Genomic DNA, 20,266 nt, shown 5'->3' with positions numbered 1-20,266 from the left:
TAGGACCCACCTTTCAAATGACATAATTGGGTTTCCCACCCTCTTAACACTGTTATAATGGGGATCAAGTTTCCAACACATGAATGAACTTTTGGGGGACACATTTACCACATAGCATTAGACAAATCACCACTACCATCTAGATTCTAGTTACCAGTTCCATACAAATCATTGTACTTGAATGTATATGGTTTTAAAAAATGACAGAATCAAAGTACCTTATACTTTTTATTATTGTATTTCATATATCTTTTTTTTTTTTTTTTTTTTTGTCTTTTTCCGTGTCCGGCAACGGATCGCAACCCTCAGTGTTGCCCCCGCGCCTCGCTCAGCCAGTGAGTGGGAACCGGTCTGTATGTGGGATCCGAACCCTCGGGCGGGAGCGCCGTCGCGCTTCCCAAGTGGCGCACTATAGCAGTGTGCCACCGGGCCGGCCCCTGTATTTCATATATCTTAAGCATGTAAAATAAATTTATTCCAATGATTTGATTTCATGCATTGACTATGAATAGCAATTTCTAGCCAATTTTTTTTTTTTTTTTGATGGCTGGCCAGCAAGGGGATCTGAACCCTTGACCTTGGTTTTATAAGGAGGGGCTCTAACCATCTGAGCTAAACAGACAGCCCTCTAGCCAAATTTTGATTTCTGCATACTTCAAATACATTCTTTTATGTTGTTATATATTTTTTCAATTACACAATGTAATTGTATTCATTTTTTGTGGAAAGTTGTTATACATTGCTATACATATCTTCTCCCTTTCCCACCTCTGGTGTCCTCAGTCTTGTTCTCTCCTTTTGAGAGTTCAAGGAATTATTGTAATTGTTGTTTCTTTCTTTCTTACTTTTTTTTCATCTCCCACTTATGAGTGAGGACATGCGGTATTTCTCTTTCTGTGCCTGGCTTATTTCACTTAACATAATTTTCTCCAAGTTCACCCATGTTCCTGCAAATGGCAGAATTTCTTTCCTTCTTGTTACAGAGTAGTATTCCATTATGAATATATACCACGTTTTCCTTATCCAGTCGCCTGTTGATGGACATTTAGATTGGTTCTGTATCTTGGCTATTGTAAATAGAGCTGCGATAAACCTGGGAGTGCGGGTATCTCTTTTTCATGATGATTTCCATTCCTTTGGGTATATACTCAGCAGTGAAATTACTGGATCATATGACAATTCTATCCGTAGTTGTATAAACAAATTTTTTGCAAAGTTTCTGCTACTGCTACTAGCAAGGACTTACATTGTAATGATTAATGCTGGTTTTTTAAAGCTTTTTTATTCTATTGTGATTTGCATCAAAGTACATTCCTGAAATGCTTACTATTTAACTCTTGAATAAAAATTTAATCAATATAGAAATTTCCTGCCATTCTTGATCAAATACAAGCTGTTTTCAAGTCATTTGTAGATTATGGTTCCGTGGTGTGTGCATATGTGTCCAAACCCGCTATGCAACTTACATAATACAAGGGTGATTTTAGTAACCACATGGGTGGTTTCTTGGCCTTGGGAATAAGAATGGGTATTTTTTTTTCTTCATGTTGTAAGTCACGAAAGTTATCTTCCATCAAATATTCAAATATAAACTGTCTACTTCCATTCAAACCTGCAAGCTGCATGGGGAAAGTTTTAAACTTCTCTTTGAGGTTTTCCTTTTCCAAGAAAGTGCAAAAGGAAGAAGGAATTGCCATAAAGGAAAGCAAAATCACTGCTCCCCAGTTCTTTTTACTTAATTCTCCCTTCCTAAACCTCTCTTTCCCTCCCCTCCCTCAGCATAGTCGGGTTTTATACCCATAAGTTTTTTTTTGGGGGGGGGGAGTTTCCTCTCCCACCTACCCACCCGCTTTTTATACCCGTAAGTATTTGGTGAATCACTTTAACGTTTCGTGACTAAAGTACGTGGGCGAAACCCCTCCAAGAAAAGAGAACGCTGCTCTCAAGACCTTTCAAGGTAGGGAAAGCTTGGGAAACTGTTTCTATGGACACAGGACGCGTTGCTACGGGACTAAAGGCGGGGGAGGGGAGTAACTACCAGAGCCAGAAGAGAAAGCAGATGGGGTTTGTTTTGCGTTGGAAAAGCTGGAAATCACGATCTGTACAGGGGTGGGAGGTGAAATAGAAAAAACGTAGTTTTATTAAAACATCCTTTTTGTCCCCCCAGTCGGTGGAACTTTCGCCAGTGGGATCTGGGAGGGGAGAGAGTACGGGTGGGATGCGAGAGGCGTAACCTGAAGCTGGGCTCTCAGGTGAGTGTGGGACGCAGGTGGGAGGCGGGGCCGAGAGGCTCTTCCAGGTGCCTTGAAAAACCCTTTGCCTCTTCGATGCTTAATATGAATGAACTTCCTCAAGTTTGCCCCCAATTTTGGCTTTCCATGAAAGGACCATAGGCATAGAGTGTTTGAATCGGGCTCCTCTTCCAAGAAGGATGGAGGCGCCGCGGGAAGGAGAACTGGGGGGCGGGGAGAGGCGCCAGAGGCAGCTCAAGGGCACGTAATTGATACATTTCCAACTTGCCTGTCGCCGAGGAAGCTGGAGAGGCTGGGGGCGCTAATCACTCCTGCGGTAGTAGTGGGCCCATGTTGAGTGAGCCAATCAATTCTTAGAATCATTATCAGATTGGTTGCTCCCAATAATATTCCCCAATGCATGTACATCATACTTTAAAATTGCCTTAATATTTTTCCTTAGAAACGTCCCTTCCAACCTCAAGTTGGTGACAGGCAAATTTTAGTAACAGTTAGAAACGAAAAGTAAGCTTTCTCTCCCTCTGTCATAACAAAAAAAGGACAAGAATATAAATGACATGGATCTAAGAACATGGGCCAGGTTTATAGTTATCTTTTATTAATGAGTTTTAAAGTTAGTTCTCCCAATTTGTGGGCTGAATTAGTTTGCTAGGACTGCCATAACAAAATACCACAGACTGGGAGGCTAAACAATAGAAATTTGTTTTCTCACAGTACTGGAAGCTAAAAGTTGTAGATTTTTAGGGGTGATTTCTTTGGAGGCCTCTCTCCTGGTCTTGGAGATGGCTGCCTTCTCACTGTGTCCTCACAAGGTCTTTCCTCCCGGTGTGTTATCTGTGCAATAAGAGAACGTAAGAAAAAGGGACTTTCACCAAGACAAAGAATGAGAGGACACTAAGACCAGTTTTTTGAAAGTAGTTGTCTTTACACTAGGATTTGGTTAAGAGTAGGCTTTGGACTGGAAGACATGAGGAGAGAACATTCTGAGTGGAAGGAAACACGAGTTGGGGACATGCTTGGGAAAAGGGCAGGAAGCATCCAGGGAACAGGAGTAGTCGAATATAGTGGAAGAGGAAGGGACAGAGTGGATAAACTGGAAAAGGTGAGCTGAGCCAGATTCTGGACTGTGTTTCTTGAACGGTCTGCTATCCTCTGAAGAGTTTGGGTGTCATCCTGCAGGTAATGAGAAGCAAGCCAACCTTTGTGGGTTGGAGCTGGACCTGATCAATGTCCTGTTTAAGAAAGACAGTTCTGGTAACATTTTGAAAGATCAGTATTAGAGGGATGAGGAGGAAAGCTAGGGGCAGGCAAAATAAGGGGGAGTACAGTGCAGTAACCCAGGGCCGGGAAAGTGAAAACCTAAAGGTCTGAAGGAGGGCAAGGGCAATGGAAGTCAAAGCAAGGATCAGAAGAGTTTTGTATCAATGTAGCCCCAGTGTTCATAGAATTATGTGAAAGACTTGATGCATTCTAACCCCGAGATTCTATGAAATAGGTTTCCGTGACCACATAAAGACCCTGTATTCCAGATGAGAGCATTTCCCCCTATAAGAATGCTTCAGACATACTTATACATATTTAAGAAGTGAGATCATCTCTCCCACCCACAGTTAATATAACATTTGAAAAGGGGATGATTAGATATCTGTTAACCACAATACTAATATTGTTTTTTGACGAGATGCCGGTATGGAGACATAGTAATGCTTATCAGGGTAATCTCCCTAAATGGTTACTAACTTCTCAAGACCTATACTTGGGCTTTATAGGGCAATGAGTTTTAATTTCTATTCACTGAACTCAAAATTAAGAATTTAATAGAAAGTTCAGAAGTAAAACTATGAGGAAATTAGGAAAGGAAAGGAAACAAAATAATCAGATAACATTTTACAGAAGATACTTAATTACTGGATTAAAATAGAAGATACTAAATTGCTGAATAAATTCTCATTGTTTCCCAAGTTCCAAAGTGATTTAGGATAGGTGTAACTGAAGAAATATATTGCAAAGGAAGCAAATAGAAAGAAAGTCAGACGTATGGAGACCATTGATCACATGGTGGCAAGTATGGCAGAAAAAAATGAAATGGTTTGCAGATGGAGAATGTGCATTTTGCAGCATTTATAGGAAATCCCACACATCTTATTTCTGACTGGTAAGTGTATCATTACTTAGATTTATTTATTTTATTTACCACTTATATGTCACTTACATTTGCATAATTAAACCTCATAACAACCTTGAAATAGGTACTTTTATTATTTTCATTTTATAGATGGGCAACACAGAAAGATTAAGCAAGCCCACAGTCACACAACTGGTAAGCAGCAGAGCTAAGGATTCAAACCCAGAAAGTCTGAATCCAGGGTCTATGTTCTTAAACAGTACACTATGCTGCCTTTCTAAGTTTGAAGGTGGGGGAGAAAGCAATGTTTGCTATGTTACATTTAATATAGGATCTATTCCTTTAACTTTTACTTCCCTTCAACCAATTTTCTCTTCCTCTTTTTTTTTTTTTTTTTTTTTAATGCTATGGCTTGATCTGGAAGAACCTCAACAGGACTCTGTCAAAGATTCGTGCATACTCATAAATATAAACACAAGCTAAAAACAGTCATACATTTACAGTTGTCCATTTCCTCTGTAGCTGATGATTAAGTCATTCATTCAAGTTGTTAGGTATTAGGGATGCAAAGATAAATTAGACATGGTCCCAGCCTTCAAGAAACACATAGTATAGAATAAGACAAATATATCACATGTTTTATTATAGTGTGATAAGTGCTAGGATAGCAGTTTACAATAAGATGTCATATGAGCACAGACATTTGGCATCTAAATCATAGTGTATCCGAGAAAGCTTCCTAGGAGAGGTGTTGCTTGTGGTGTTGGGTCTTGAAGAACGAGTAGGACAGGGAATGGAAGAATGATGTTGGAGGCAAAAGGATTAGCAAAAACAAAGCAAATAGAGGAAAATACAACATATTTAATGAACCACAAGTTGTTCATTATGACTGGGGTATCAAGTGTACATGAGCAAGAGACAGATGAGGTTAAAGATTTAGTCAGAGGCCAAACTATGAGCCTTGCATGATAAATCAAGGAACTTGAAATATGTTCTGGAAGCTGTTGGGAGGGGTTGAAGCTTTAAGCAGAGAGTCATGTAATTGTATTTTTCTTGAAAAAAGTAATTCAGATGTAAAGAATAGGATGGAGGATAGAATGGATCAAATGTATAGACATATTTTGAAACTATTGCAATAATCCAGGCAACAGGTTATGGAATCCTAAACTGAGGCAGTAGCAATATGACTAGATTAGAGGAAAAAAGCAAAAAGATATTTAGAATGTAGCATGTACAAGATAAGTGATTATGTATATTTAGGGAGGGGTGAAAGGAGTTTTCTGGGATTGTGGTGACCAAATCCTCTCCAAACCGGGAAGCCCATTCACTTCAATATGTTGGTTCTTCCAGTTATTTATCTTTGTATCTCCTGCTGAGAGAAATCTTTATCTCCAATAAAAGAAATTTTGGTAAGAAATACGGAAGCCTTCTCCATCCCACAGAACTCTTGTTATGTTTAAGGGAAACACAGAAACTAGAATTCCTTAGTTGTTTTTAGAATATACAAGAAGGCTGGTTCCCGGGTCTGAAAAGAAAGTATATAGTGTCCACATAATCTAATCCCCTTCCAAAATCTGTCCCAGATTCTCCTGTAGGAGACCCAGAGAGTCGGAGTCATGAACATTGTACTAACACCTTTACTCTGAATCTCCCCTTTCCAACCTACAACCTTAGGCTATGTGGTTTGTAACAGGGCATGCTGTCTGCCTGCACCCCCATGGACCAGAATTTTCTGTGTGTAACTTCTGTGTCACAATGGACTACATCATGGGATGGAGGTGGAATATCTAGCAGCATAGCAGAGAGCATAATAGGATGGGAAATCTCTATCAGAGCATGAGGAATTCACACTCGTATGGTGAAGGAAAGAGAGTAGAGAAGAGTGAAAAGAAAACAAATACAAAATAATGTCTGCTTTTGGCATAGGATCCTGAATCCTTGGCTTTTCGTGCATTATTGTTTCTGTGTGATATTGATTGAATAATATAGAATATGGGAGAAATATCATAGATTTTCTTGAGCTAGAAAGAACCTTAGCATTGACATTGATGTTCATTAAAAATGTTGATAAATTCAATACTTCCTGTGAGCCATATAACTTTTACACTTAAATGCCACTGGAGCCCATTCAATTGAAAAATACATTGAATGCATAGTGATCTACTCAAATTTTAAAAATTAATAATATAAAGGGAGCTTTGGGTTAGTATTCCTGGATTCTTGACTCTGCTGTACAAAATCTTAGAGAAGTTAGATGTCCTTGATAAGCAAGCAAAGATAATCTTGGCTGGAAGAGCAAAGGTTTGTAAAATACAAGTTAAAATCCAATTTAATCATTAAAAAGTTGACATTTTAAATATGAATAATTTTACTTTTTAGTTAATGATGTATTAATATGAAGATGTAAACTAATTTTTAAAAAGCAAAAAATTATGTTATTTGAATGAGTCATCTAAGTAAGTGAATACTAAAAGGAATTAATTAAATATACAAGACAACTTCTAGATAGCTGCCATGGTAGGTTATGGTCTGTATCAAACCTGCTCTAGATAAAAAAAAATCCTAAACACCCAAATGTTAAATGTGGCTATTCTTAGTTCTTACTGATATGTTAAACATACAAAAAGTTATTCCGATGGTCTATTAAAAGGAAGAGAACATTTGGCATAGTTAATGAAGAGGACCCAGTGGAGAGACATGCCTGCTATGGTTCCAACAACCCTACGTATCAATATTGTCTTTGCTGAATATATAGCCTTTCTGCTAACCAGCCAGCCCTTTCCTCAAATTCTGAATTTTAGTGTTAGGAGGGAGTCTAAATGATCACCTAATATAACACCCTCATTTCTTAGATGGGAAAAAAAAGCCTCAGGTCACTCAGCAAAGGCATAAAAAAAAGTTGGTACCCACGGCCCCCAATTTTCAACCTGTAATATTTTTCCATTACTGCCCACACATAAATTCTGTGTGTGTGTGTGTGTGTGTGTGTATAAAATGAGATTAATTTTTGTCCTTTTCACACAGGATTTTCCCTATATAAAAATAACTTCTTTTTTTCCACTTTGGCTTTGCTACAGAAAAACAGGCTTCAGAGTGAAGGAAAGAAAAAGACTTTGGTTACACCGCTGACATTTGATTTTCAGTTGGAATTTGAAGAAGCTATTGCTACATCCACTAAGGCAGTATCAAAGGTCACAGAAGACAAATCATGTGGCATTAAAAGATCAAAAAGGTAACTATCATAACTATTTCAAACTTTCAGTTTGGAGTTTTAAAACATATTTGTCTTAGATTATGCAATGTATAGTAAATGAAAGCTTTGCCATATGGTATATTTTTAAATGGTTATGAGTTAAAATATACTAAATCATTCTGAATAGTCCTAGTTTATAAAATATTTATTATAATATTTCATTAGTGTAGATGGCAATTACAATTCTGAATTTGTAAAGAAAGGCTTTTCTTGAGCTCAATTATATTGCCTAAAATTAATGTCAGAATTTATTTCAAACTTTAACTGATATACTTCAGGAAAAAGTCTGCCTAGAAAACTAAGTAAGGCAGTTTCTCTGAGTACTTACCAGGGATAGCCTGAATATGTCATACTTGGCTTTTCACTGGCATTGTGTACATGTGTAATGCTATGTAATTTTTCCAGGCATCAGAAATGTAGAGGAGAGCCCCAAAAGAGAAGTAATAAGATGTAGAATCAATAGAATTTCAAATCAACTGGATATTGGTGGTAGTGTGGATACTGTTCTTATTTATTCTGTGTAACAATCCAATGTGTTAAGTGCAGTTTTACAGACGAAAAATCCAAATCAAAATAAAGTTAAATAACCTGTCCAAGGTCACATAGCTAACAAGGGGCAGAGGGTGGATTTAAATCCCAACAGCCTGATTTCAGAGCCTGTGCTTTTTATTACTACCCCATTCAATAGGATGACTGGGGAGTTTTCAGGCTTGGTGATGAAGTGCATGGTATACCAGGTAAAGACTGAAGAGTGATTGGTAAGAAATGAGGCTAAAGAGGTTAGGAAACGTCAGATCACCAAAGGCCTTATAAGCCAGCTAAAGAACTTTGAACAATCTCCTAAGGCAGTGAGGAACCACTGAAGGGTTAAATAGGGCAGTGCATACTCAGAATTAGATTTTAGAAATATCATTAAGTAGCAAAGAAGTAGTTGAAAATCATGAGGGCTCCTCAGAGAACCTGACCTTTTGCTAGAGTCGTAGTATCTCCAGAACCTGCCTGTTCCAGGAAGTAACCCATCTTGCAGTGAGTCCTTTTCTAGCCACACCAGAAAGATTACTTAAATAACAGAGCATAAGGCAGAAAGCTCCTATCCTCATATCAGCAATGATATGCTGTTTACATTGGTGTGTTCTATGGATTCAATTTATTTTTTAACAGAAGGATAAAGTTACATGCAGAAAAGATAATTTAATATGAATAGAGAATACAGTTGTAGCCTGTAGTGAAACTTAATTGGCTAAATTCCTTCTTTCTTTCATTCAATATATGTCATATTCTTTGCGTGATACTAGTCTGGCATAGAGATTAAGAGGGTGGGGTGTATAGATCAGTTGCCAGGTTTGTATACTAGCTTTGCTTTCTATTAGCTCTGTTTTACAAACTCTTTGTGCCTCAGTTTCCACATCTTTACAGTGGGGATGATAATAGTATATATTCTACAGGGTACTTGTGAGAATTAAATGGGTTAATATACATGAAGAGTTTAAAGTTCCCCAATATATAGTAGGCACTCAAAACAAAAACAAAAAAGACCAACAACAAAAATATAAGCTTTGTTTTTGCAATATGCAATCATATATTCCAATCATTAAAAATAAGATGGTAACGAGGTACACTTAAGCCATGTTGACTTAAGGCAAGCATTTCTGAAATCTTAGATAACATGTGACTTAATAGTTAAGTGGAGTGGGTGGGGTGGAACAGAAAGGGTGGAGAAGATGGAGACATTTATGTGAGTGGAAACAGAGGTTCATGCCGACCTTGCTACAACTGACATAAATCTAGATTCTTTTAAGGCTCCATAAGGATTCAAGGAAGCTGAGGGCCTTACCTCCTCCAACTCCCTGTGGGGAGAACCTCACTATTGGCTGAACACCCCCTCTTCTCTGAAGCTGGAAGTGGACTCCCAGTTGCTCATACCTGGAGAAGCCTGAGATTCTGGAGTAGGGCTTCTTAACATTGGTGGCTTGTTAAAATCACCTGTGAGCTTTTTAAAAACATGCTATGTCCCCAATCCTAGAGACTATGACTTAACTGTAGATATTTTTTTCAAAGCATTTCAGGTGATTCTAATATGCAACTAGCAATTTGAGAACCATTGCTACAGGCTCTTCATTTCTCAATCAAGAGATCCTAGTGGGACAACCTGTTTGCCACTGATTCACTACAAAAGGATCTCATCTCTCACTGCCTGATATTACCTGAGTTCCAAATAGCCTGAACATTAGAGGTGCTGAAGGAACCTATACTCACTGAAAAGAGAAGCCAAAGAGAAGTCACATTTAAGGGGTCATTTAAGGGGACTCTTAAGTAGGGAGATGAAGCCAAACAATCAGAACAGGTGACTCCTAATGAGGCAGATTTAATGAGAACAACAGAAGAGCTTTAGAAAATATGTCTCTTAAGGGCAGAAATAACTGGGGGGGTGGGAGGAAGAAGACTTTTTAAAAAATCTGAATCAAAAACAAATAGGGAGGGGCCGGCCCGGTGGTGCACTGCTACAGTGTGCCGCTTGGGAGCGCAGTGGCGCTCCCGCCATAAAAATCTGAATCAAAAACAAATAGGGAGGGGCCGGCCCAGTGGTGCACTGCTACAGTGTGCCGCTTGGGAGCGCAGTGGCGCTCCCGCCAAGGGTTCGGATCCTACATACAGACCGGCCGCTCACTGGCTGAGCGAGGTGCGGGTGCAACACCGAGGGTTGCGATCCCGTTGCCGGTCCTGGTCCGGTACAGGTGCGACACTGAGGGTTGCGATCCGTTGCCGGTCACGAAAAAAAAAGACAAAAAGGAAAGGAAAAAAAAAAAAAAAAAACAAATAGGGAAATTAAAAATAGAATATGGATGAAAACTGGGTTGACAATGTAGAAGATCAAATAGAGACACAATCTTGCAAAACTACAAAAAAATGGAAATCAGATTGAAAAGAGACATATAGCACAATTTCAGGATACTCAATATATAGATATATACTTAATATATCAATCAGAAGAGAGAGAAATAGATGATTAGAAAATAATTTTTAAAAAGCAGGAAATATGTCCTTATTTTGAAGACAGACTTGAATTTTCAAGTCAAAAGGGTCACCAAGTGCTAGACCTATGGTAAAATCACTTAATTCCAAAGGCAGAAAAAACAGGTTAATTACAAAGGAAAGGAAATAAAATCAGTTTTATATATCTCATCTGCATCTCTGAGGCTAGAAAACTGTAAACCATTTTCAACTTTTAGACAGAATGGCTATTCAGGAATCCTCTGTTTTGTTTGATGAAAACAAAAGAGCAACATGCTTTTTGAACACAAAAGACTTTAGAAAGTAATATACCAGTGTATTCATTCTGAGAAAATTACTTGGATAAGTATTGTGTCCAAATTAAAATTAATTACAAATAAAATAAAGATCCATCCCAATAAAGATCTCAAACTGGTTATATTTATTACGGAAAAATGTATTTAAAATTATCCCATGATGCCAGAATGAAAACTCTGGGCTTCCATCTCAATGTGGCTGTCTAAAAACATAAAACGTTCCCAAGAATTACCAGGGAAATAGTCCATAAATGATTTCTGGCTGGAAAGGGGCAGCTTTTAGAGTGACCCACATGCTCCCACCTGAGCTGTGTCCTCCTCTCAGGTTTCATCTCTTTGCATGCTGGTGCCATTCCAATGATCCATTCCAGCGATGTGAAGCAGCCTTCCTGTAATTCCAGCCCATGCAACTCAAAATCAAGGCCTCTATCTATATTCCCCTAAATTCAGCTAAGGCAGGATATAATTTCACAGGGAATTTTGCTAAAAAAAAAAAAAAAAAAAGCAAGGTGGGGAGGGATGGGGGGATGAATTTTTTTTTGAAACTGCAAAAAGTCCAAAACCAATTAAACTTAGAAATAACAGATTTATGATCCCATACTATAAAATTAACCCCCTCAATTTATAATTTAGCTATTCCTCATCCTCTATGAGAATCCAGTGCTAGGAACATAATTTTTATTTCTAGGCTTTTATTCCTTCCTTTCCTTCCTCCTACTTCCACCCTTCTGTTGAGAGACAATTCTTTTTGGGTCCCTTGCATTTCTGTACATCTGTGAGCAGAGGCACTGACTGTCTTTGCAAGGATATTTGTAGAGCAAATAGCCTCGGAAGATAGAAATAGTGCCACCCTCTGGAGCAAGAACTGATATGGTTACGTACATTATAAAAGATTTGGATTCTCTAAACTCAGGGATCCATTCCCGTAACAAGCTCACTGTGTGTGTGCAAGTATCATCTGGCTCTCTGCCTATTGCCCTGTGGAATTAGGGCTTGGAGAACTGGTGCAGAAAGTGATCCTGTCTTTTCCCATTGCTGAATAATAAATGGTCCTTTGTCTCTGATCCAGGAGTCTCATGTCTTCTGCCAGCATCAATGAAACTGTGGCAGGCTAATTTGTTAACTTGTAAGTAGGATCAAATGTCAGTTCTTAACACCTACTTTTAGGGAAGAAGTTTGGGAGTAGAATGACAGATGCTTGGGCCCTCCTTGAAAACTGAGTGGTGAAAGTCATCGTGGCTTATTCCTCAGTCAGTTATAGAATGTCCTCATCCGGGTCCCTGTCAGCCTAGAAGGAAATTACCATTATGGGCCACATAACAATGTTTTGGTCAGTGACAGACCAAATATACTATGGTGGTCCCATAAGATTATAATGGCTACACTATATAGCCTAGGTGTGTAGTAGGCTGTACCATCTAGATTTGTGTAAGTACACTCTATGATGTTAGCACAACTATGAAATCATGTAACAACACATTTCTCAGAATGTATCCCTGCTGTTAAACAACACATGACTATGTGTATATACCCATTTCATCTACCCAAAAGTCTATCTGCTTCTAAATAACAATATCTATAATTTAGTTATACATCAATTAAATCCACAAAATTAATCCATATAATAAAATAAAACAAAAAATCATGGCAAGGGACTATATAAAGTAGAAAGAAAGTCAAGATCAGTTGAGGACAGGATTTGTGTACAATTAATCTTATAAACCAAATGTATAGTGTTTAGTTCTTAGCTCAATATATTTCTAATCAATCATGTTAAGTATGCATTTTTTGAAGGACCAAAAAAAGAAAATCTTGTCATTTTCCGGTATTTCCACCAAACTCTGGCTTTTCTCTCATAAGCACACTGAATCCTTAAGAGCATTTGGGATGCTTAGCATGTCTAATACCTCCCAAAAGAATGTTAAAATGATCATAGTTTGGGAAATTGAAGAGAAAAAGTAATGACAACGTAAAGACACAATATTAGTAATAAGGAAAGAGCTATAATCATGGATATAGAAGAAATTAAAATAATTATGATGAATACTTTGTATAACTACACTGTTTTGAAACATGGATCCAATGAATGGGGAAAATAATCTCAAGAAGGAAAAACATACATAGATAAATAACTGTAGAAAAATTTGAAAGAATAGTCAGAGAACTCTTACAAAACCACCACTTTGAAGCTGTGTCAAGGGTGAGTTTCTTTAAAGTTTTCAAAGAACTGTTTAAATGGTTTCTGAGCATAGACAAAAATGGAATAGTTCTCAATTCTTTTTTATAAAAATAGCTTTGATCCTGAAGTCTGACCACAAGAATATAAAACAAATATAGATTTTTTAGAAATCTAAAATAAAATACAAGTTCATAGCACCTACTAATAGGGAGAACTGAGTGGTAAAAATAATTATGGCTTATTTATCAGTGAATTATAGAATTCTCTCATCCAGGTCCCTGTCAGCCTACAAGGAAACTACAGTAATATTCATATTAGTTTCATATTTATACTATCTCATTGCCTATTCTTGACTCAGGGATATACAAACATTCAAAATAAAACAGTTTTATCTTTCTCTAATTTACCCTGACCACTTTGGCTGTTAAAAGTCTGCCCAACTTAGTATTTTGTTCCCACAGCCTAGTCAAGCCTTTCTCTTCTGCATACAAGTCAGCCTAGTGATGCTTGAGAAGCTGAAATGGAGAGGGGGTACAGCCAGCAATTTGATTCTTCCTGTCCTCCCACCTTTGAGTGGGAGGTAGATATGATCTTCCTCTAAAATACCTCCTCCTCTTCTCTCCTCTAATCGTTTTTTCCTCTGGTATTGGAGCAGTGGTGTGCAAAAGGCTGCTTCTACCAACTCATTAGAGCTTCCTGTTGAATTTTCATAAATTTTGTGAGGTGGTTATTAAACATCTATCATTCAAAATAAAATTATGTAAACTAAAAATTAAATGACATACTAAAAATAAAGATTATACTCAAATCTCATCATTTCCTAATTACTTTACTACATTTTACTATTATCCTTTTTTTTTTTTTTTTTTTTTTTTGGTGATTGGCTGGTATGGGGATCAAACCCTGGATCTTAGTGTTATTAGCATCATGCTCTAACCAACTGAACTAACCTGCCAGTTCTACATTTTACTATTATCTATTATCTTAAAGTTATTTACATCTATTGTATCTACTGGGTGTAAATATTATATAATATCATGCTACTACCCGTCTTTTCCCAATTCCACATACATTGGTAGCTTGAAATTGACTGTGGGAGTATTTACACCACAGAAATTGGCAAACACTATGAATTGGGGTTTGAGTAGTTTGTTTAGATTTAAGAAAGTGAGAAAGAAAATGTTAATGATGATTAAACTTAAAAGTATGTCTTGCCTATAGCCATTACACTTTGAATAGCACAAAAAACTGAGGAAATATTTTTCTAGTATTCTAAAACTACTGTCTGGTTCAGCAAAGAAGTAGCTTATGTCATTGACAAATGCACAAAATTCTGTGTTGGAACTACACTCAAAGAAAAGGTTATTCAATATGAACTGAATATAAGAAGCAAGAAAACAAAAAAGGTTATTCAACATTTACCAGCACACCCCCTTGTATGGGGGTAAAGGAGGAGGAAGAGGTAAAAAGACAAAATCTCTTACTTAACTGGCCTCTGTTACCATCTTTCCTCTCAGCCATCAACTGTTTTCTGGCCCACTCTAGTCATAAAGACCCACCTCTTTAAAAGGGCACATGTGAGAGGTTGTCAGAGGAACTTGTTCCTCAATCAAGGAACCATAGACTGGGTGGCTTAAACAACAGAAATTTATTCTCATAGTTCTGGAGGCTAGAGAGTCTCCAAGGTCAAGGAACCAGCAGATCCAATGTCTTGTGAGGGTATTCTTCCTGGTCTGCAGACAGCTGTCTTCTTGCATCCTCATATAGCAGAAAGAGAAAGAGGGAAATTATCATTCTCGTGTCTCTTCTTATAAGGGCACTAATCCCATTATAAGGCCACATTTCATGACTTAATTACCTCCCAGAGGTCTCTCTTCCAAATACCATAACATTGAGAATTTAGGCTTCAACATATGAATTTGGGAAAGATTTAAACATTCATAGAATTCCACCCCTGGCTCTCCAAAATTCATGTCCTTCTAACATGCAAAATACATTCATTCCATCTCAACACACCCCAAAATCTTAACTGGTTCCAGTACCAACTCTAAAGTCTAAAGTCCAAAGTCTCAACCAAATATCATCTGAATCAGATATGGTTGAGACTCAAGGTAAGATTCATTATGAGGCAAAATTTCTCTCCAATTATGAACCCATGAAACAAAACAAGTTATGTGCTTCCAAAATACAATGACAGAACAGGCATAGGATAGACATTTCTATTACAAAAGGGGGAGACAGGAAAGAAGGAAGAGGTGACAGATCCCAAATAGGTCCAAAACCAAGCAAGACAAACTCTAGGGATCTTAAGGATCAAGAATAATCCTCTTTGGCTCAATACTCTGCCTTCTGGATCCACTGAGACAGTCATCTTACCCCCAGGTCCCACTGGGGCAATGGTCCTACCTCTGAGGCTCTGCCTGGTGGGGTTGCCTGTGGCTCCACTAGGCAAGGGTCTCACCCTTTGAAACCGAGGTAGAGGCAGCCCTGCTCTCCAGCTATGTGCACTTTGAGCCTATGGTGGGAGTGGCAGCTCTGATGATCTCTGAATTGCTTTTGGAGATCTTCCCCTTATCTTGAACACTAGTGCATGTTTGCAGTTGAATAGTTGCATGCAATAGCTCTACAGTCTGGTCCTGTAGAGTTTAAGAAGTCCAACAGTCTTCCTTCACTTTGTCCCATTTTCTGTTTCCTTTAGTCACAGCTGGCAGTGTTTCTGCTGGTATAATCCCATCTCTATTCCTGGCTTTAGCTGATTACATTCATGATTCACACCCACACTAATTCCTTACCAAATGGTCAGTCTACCACCTCCTTAGAGTTCTCCTCTGAACATGCTTTCTCATTTTTTGTAATATCAGTAGGCTAAACATTTTCTAAATCTTAAAGTTCTGGTTCCCTTTTGCCTAATAATTTCATCATCAATTCATTTCTCTCCTCTTGCATTTTACTATAAATGTCAGAAGGAACTGAGCTGCTTCTTCAACGCTTTGCTTAGAAATCTCCTCACCTAAATATCCAATTGTATTGCTCACAAGTTATATATCCCACAAAAATCTAGAAAACAAATACAAATCAGTCAAGTTATTTGCCACTCCATAAGGACCTTTCCTTCCGTATCCAATAACATGTTCCTGATTTCCATCTGGGACTTCATCAGAATGACCTTTACTATCCATATTTCTACCAACATTCTGTTCACGATTACATATGTATTCTCTAAGAAGACAGAGCTTTCCTCTTTCCTTTCTGAATCCTCACCAAAAGGCCTTTGAAAGCCCCTTCATGGCAATATTAGCATTTTCTAGCATGCACTTCAAAATTCTTTCAGCCTCTACCCATTAACCAGTTCCAAAACTGCTTCCCCATTTAAGGTTTTTGTTACAGCAGCACTCTACTTCTTAGTAACAATTTCTGTCTTTGTTCAGGCTGTTATAACAGAATACTATAGTCTGGGTGGCTTAAACAACAGCAATTTATTTCTCATGGTTCCGGAGGCTGGGAAGTCCAAGACCAAAGTGCCTCAGCAGATTCAGTGTTTGGTGATGGTTTTCTTCCTGGTTTGAAGATGGCTGTCTTCTTCTTGTATCCTCACATGGGCTAGAGCAGAGGGAGGAAGCAAGCTCTTCAGTCTTTTCTTCTCAGGGCATTAATCTCATTCAAGAGGACTCCACCCTCATGTCCTAATCACCTCCCAAAGACTCCACTTCATATCACTGTTAATTGGGGGTTAGGATTTTATCATACAACTGTTGGTGGGACACAAACATTCAGTTTATGACAGTGAGAATGATTGCCAAGGAGATGTTGATTATTTGTTTATTTGACTTTGTTTTGCTTTGTGTCTAGGAGATTTGTGGCACTTGGAATAAAAACTAAGGCAAGCTGTCAATAACCTGTTTAATGCTTCTATAAATAAGATCCTATTTAGTTATTTCAAAACCAGTTCTTTCTCCTTGCCCCCATCCTTTAAATATACATTCACATACACATGTGCACACACACACACACATACACACACACACACACACACACTTCTGGGAAGCAGTTCCAGATACACGGTGGAAATGATGGAAGGTGATGACAGGTGTGATGGGTTCCCAGGTGCCATGGGCATATTAATCATCAAGGAGTAGGAGGAAAAAAAATCAGACTTTTTGTGATTCTTGGCCCTTCACTTTCATACATTAGTTCACAAGGATTTAGCATGACTGGTCCTGCTGGCAGCCTTCTGAATGTTTGACTCTATTGATGATAAGGAAAAAAAGAATGCTTTTTACTAAAATCCATGCACTTCATCATTTAAGTTAGGAGCAGAACAATACCTATTCTTACTAGTGTACTACACTGTTCTAGAAGTGCTCCCCAATGATATTAAATAAGAGCATAAGATAAAACAGTTTTTTGAAACGAACTATTTTATGAAGATTAATTATTTACTGAACATCCCAAAGAGAATAAATAAACTGAAAACCCATTAGAAATTATAAGGTTATATGATAGTTCAGTTAAAATTTACCAACACAATTCATGCATTCAGCAAATATTTATTACACATGTACTATGTCCAGTCACTGTTCTGGGTGCTGGGAATACAACAGTGAACTAAACAAAGACCCTGCCCTCAGAGTTTACATTCTAGGATAAGGCAGGGAGACTTATCCACTCATGATAAGTGCCATAAAGAAAAATGTATTTCGAATGTTTCTAACACAAACAAATGACGAATGTTGGAAGTGATGGATATGCTAATTACCCTGATATGATCATTGCATATTTTATACATGTACCCAAATATCACATTTACCCCAGAAATACATACAATTATCATGTGTCAATTAAAAAAGTTAAATTTAAAAATTAACAAAACATATAGTAAATTAAGGAAATGAAGATCAGCAGGGATTACTATTTTAGGTTGGGTGTTGAGAACAGAAAAGAGCTTTCTGAAGAGGTGGAAATTTGAGAGGAGACTTACGAAATAAAGGAGTAAACCATGTCAACACCTGGGGAAAGAATATTACAGGCAGAGGGAAGAGCAAGTGCCAAGGTCCTTAAGTGGAGCTTAATTTTCTTTCTCTAAACCAAGCAGCTAGAAAGTGCACTCCACTGCCCCGTGGAGTGAGGGGTGAAGGGTGTGCAGAGGGGGGCCTAGAGGGGCATTCAGTGGAAGTTCCTCTACTTAGGAACATGAGAATTGGGGCGAAATTTCCTGTCTGGCAGTGAGAATTTTGAATTTTATTGGAGTCTGGTAGGGAACGGCTCAAGGGGAATGGCAATCACATTTATATTTTACACGTGCTACTATGTCTGCGTTGAGAATAGAATGTTGGGGACAAGAGTGATGGCAGGGAGAGCAAACAGAAGAAGGCTGGAGAAGCAGTTCAGATGGAAGATGAAGGAGTCTTAGATAGCGTGGAAGTAAGAAGGAAAAAAATGGTTGGATTTGGAATATAATTTAAAGAAAGACCCAGTGAGATTTGCTGACAAATTGGGAGTGAGGAATGAGAGAAAGAGATGTCAAGATGTCTGAACTTTCTGGCCTAAACCTGGGTGAGGAACAGATTGGGAAGGGGGTGGGAGCAAGGAAATGGTTTTGAATATATTGCTTGAGATACCTGTAATACATCTAAGTGCAGGACTCATGCAGGCAGTTGGATATAGGAGGGTGCTTCAAAAAGTTTGTGGACAAATTGAATTAAAAGATAATATGAATCCTTCCATGAACATAAAGACCTCCTCGTATAAATCTGGAGCTCAGGAAAGAGTTTGGGGTCTGGACTATAAATCTGGGGACACTGGTCTATACATAAAATATTTAAAGGTGTGGGAATGGATAATATCAACTAAGGGTGAGAGTCTGAGGTCTGAGGACGGAGTCATAGGTTGCTCCATTCCTTAGGTGTCAGAAATATCATTAACTACACAATGCCATCAACTTTCTTATGTACTATCAATAGCCAGTTAAAGAATTTAGAGGAGAAAAATTCCTGTTCACAACAAATAAACTTATTTGTTGCTCACAATAAATAAATGTGATATACTATTCTGATATCTGAACCATAACTCCATGTGCCACCACTTTGATTCAGTTCTGGTAATGTTCCCAGTATTTTATTGAGCAAATTGCCATCATATTTTTCTAAAAGGGTTAATCAACTTCTGAATAATAGTTTCCTGGAGTGCCTTCAATCCTATTATGACAGCAGGCAGTTTCCTGTCCCCCTCTACTGCAAATGATTATCACTAATATTTTCAGCTCCTGCTCAATCAGTTCTGATCTTTTACACTTTTAAATCTATATTAACTGGGACTTAACCACATTTCTTCAAATTTATTTTTTAGATTCATTTTGTAAATTGTTCTGATTATTTGAATTTAGGTGAATTATTATTTCTTCCAGGTGTGTCTCTTTCAAATGTGAACCCAAACCTAGAAAGAGTGATTTTGAAAAGTCACCTGTAAGATCACACTTTGTTCCAACAAATATAAAGCGTAATGAAAGTAAGTCAATAAGCAATTCTTTGTGTAGCATATTTGCTTCTCTCCTCTGTGCTCTGCCTATTCATCCCTCCCTCCTCCCAACCCCCAGCAACCGCTGGTCTTTTTACTGCCTCCATAGTTTTGCCTTTTTCCTGAATGTCATAGAATATCATATAGTTGGAATCATACAGTATGTAGCCTTTTCAGATTGGCTTCTCTCACTTAGTAATATGCACTCAGGTTTCTTCCATGCATTTTCATAACTTGATAGCTCATTTCTTTTTAGCACTGAACAGTATTCCATTGTCGGGATGTAAATTATCTTACTCCCCTCCTGATTTTTATGTTATTACTGTTCTGTGTTTTAATACTATATAACACATAAGACATTTATTATTATTATTATTATTATTATTATTATTATTATTATTATTATTCAGCCTATGTTAATTTAGAATTTTACTTCTCTGTCTTTACATCTGGCCTCATTTTCCTTTTGCCTTTAAGTACCTCCTTTAGAATTTCCTTGGTGCATATCTTCTTGTGGTGAGCTCTCTCAATTTTTGTTCATCCAAAAAGTCATTGTTGGGCCTAACCCGTGGCTCACTCGGGAGAGTGCAGCGCTGGGAGCACTGAGACCGCTGGTTCGGATCCTCTATAGGGTTG

The 20,266-nt window shown here is 37.9% G+C and overlaps 1 protein-coding gene across 1 annotated transcript; it reads left to right on the top strand.

The window, feature by feature from the left end:
* Nucleotides 1–2,431: 2,431 nt before the first annotated feature.
* On the top strand, nt 2,432–19,621 carry LOC103600738 (uncharacterized protein C1orf141-like; the record flags this gene model as incomplete). Its single annotated transcript, XM_008585069.1, has 4 exons — nt 2,432–2,496; nt 6,570–6,678; nt 7,455–7,609; nt 19,521–19,621. Coding segments are annotated over exons 1-4 (430 nt in total), but the record flags the coding sequence as incomplete, so codon positions are not given.
* Nucleotides 19,622–20,266: the final 645 nt, after the last annotated feature.

Source organism: Galeopterus variegatus, unplaced genomic scaffold (assembly GCF_000696425.1).
Source record: "Galeopterus variegatus unplaced genomic scaffold, G_variegatus-3.0.2 Scaffold3439, whole genome shotgun sequence".
NCBI lineage: Eukaryota > Metazoa > Chordata > Mammalia > Dermoptera > Cynocephalidae > Galeopterus > Galeopterus variegatus.
This window is presented reverse-complemented; position numbering and strand designations above follow the sequence as displayed.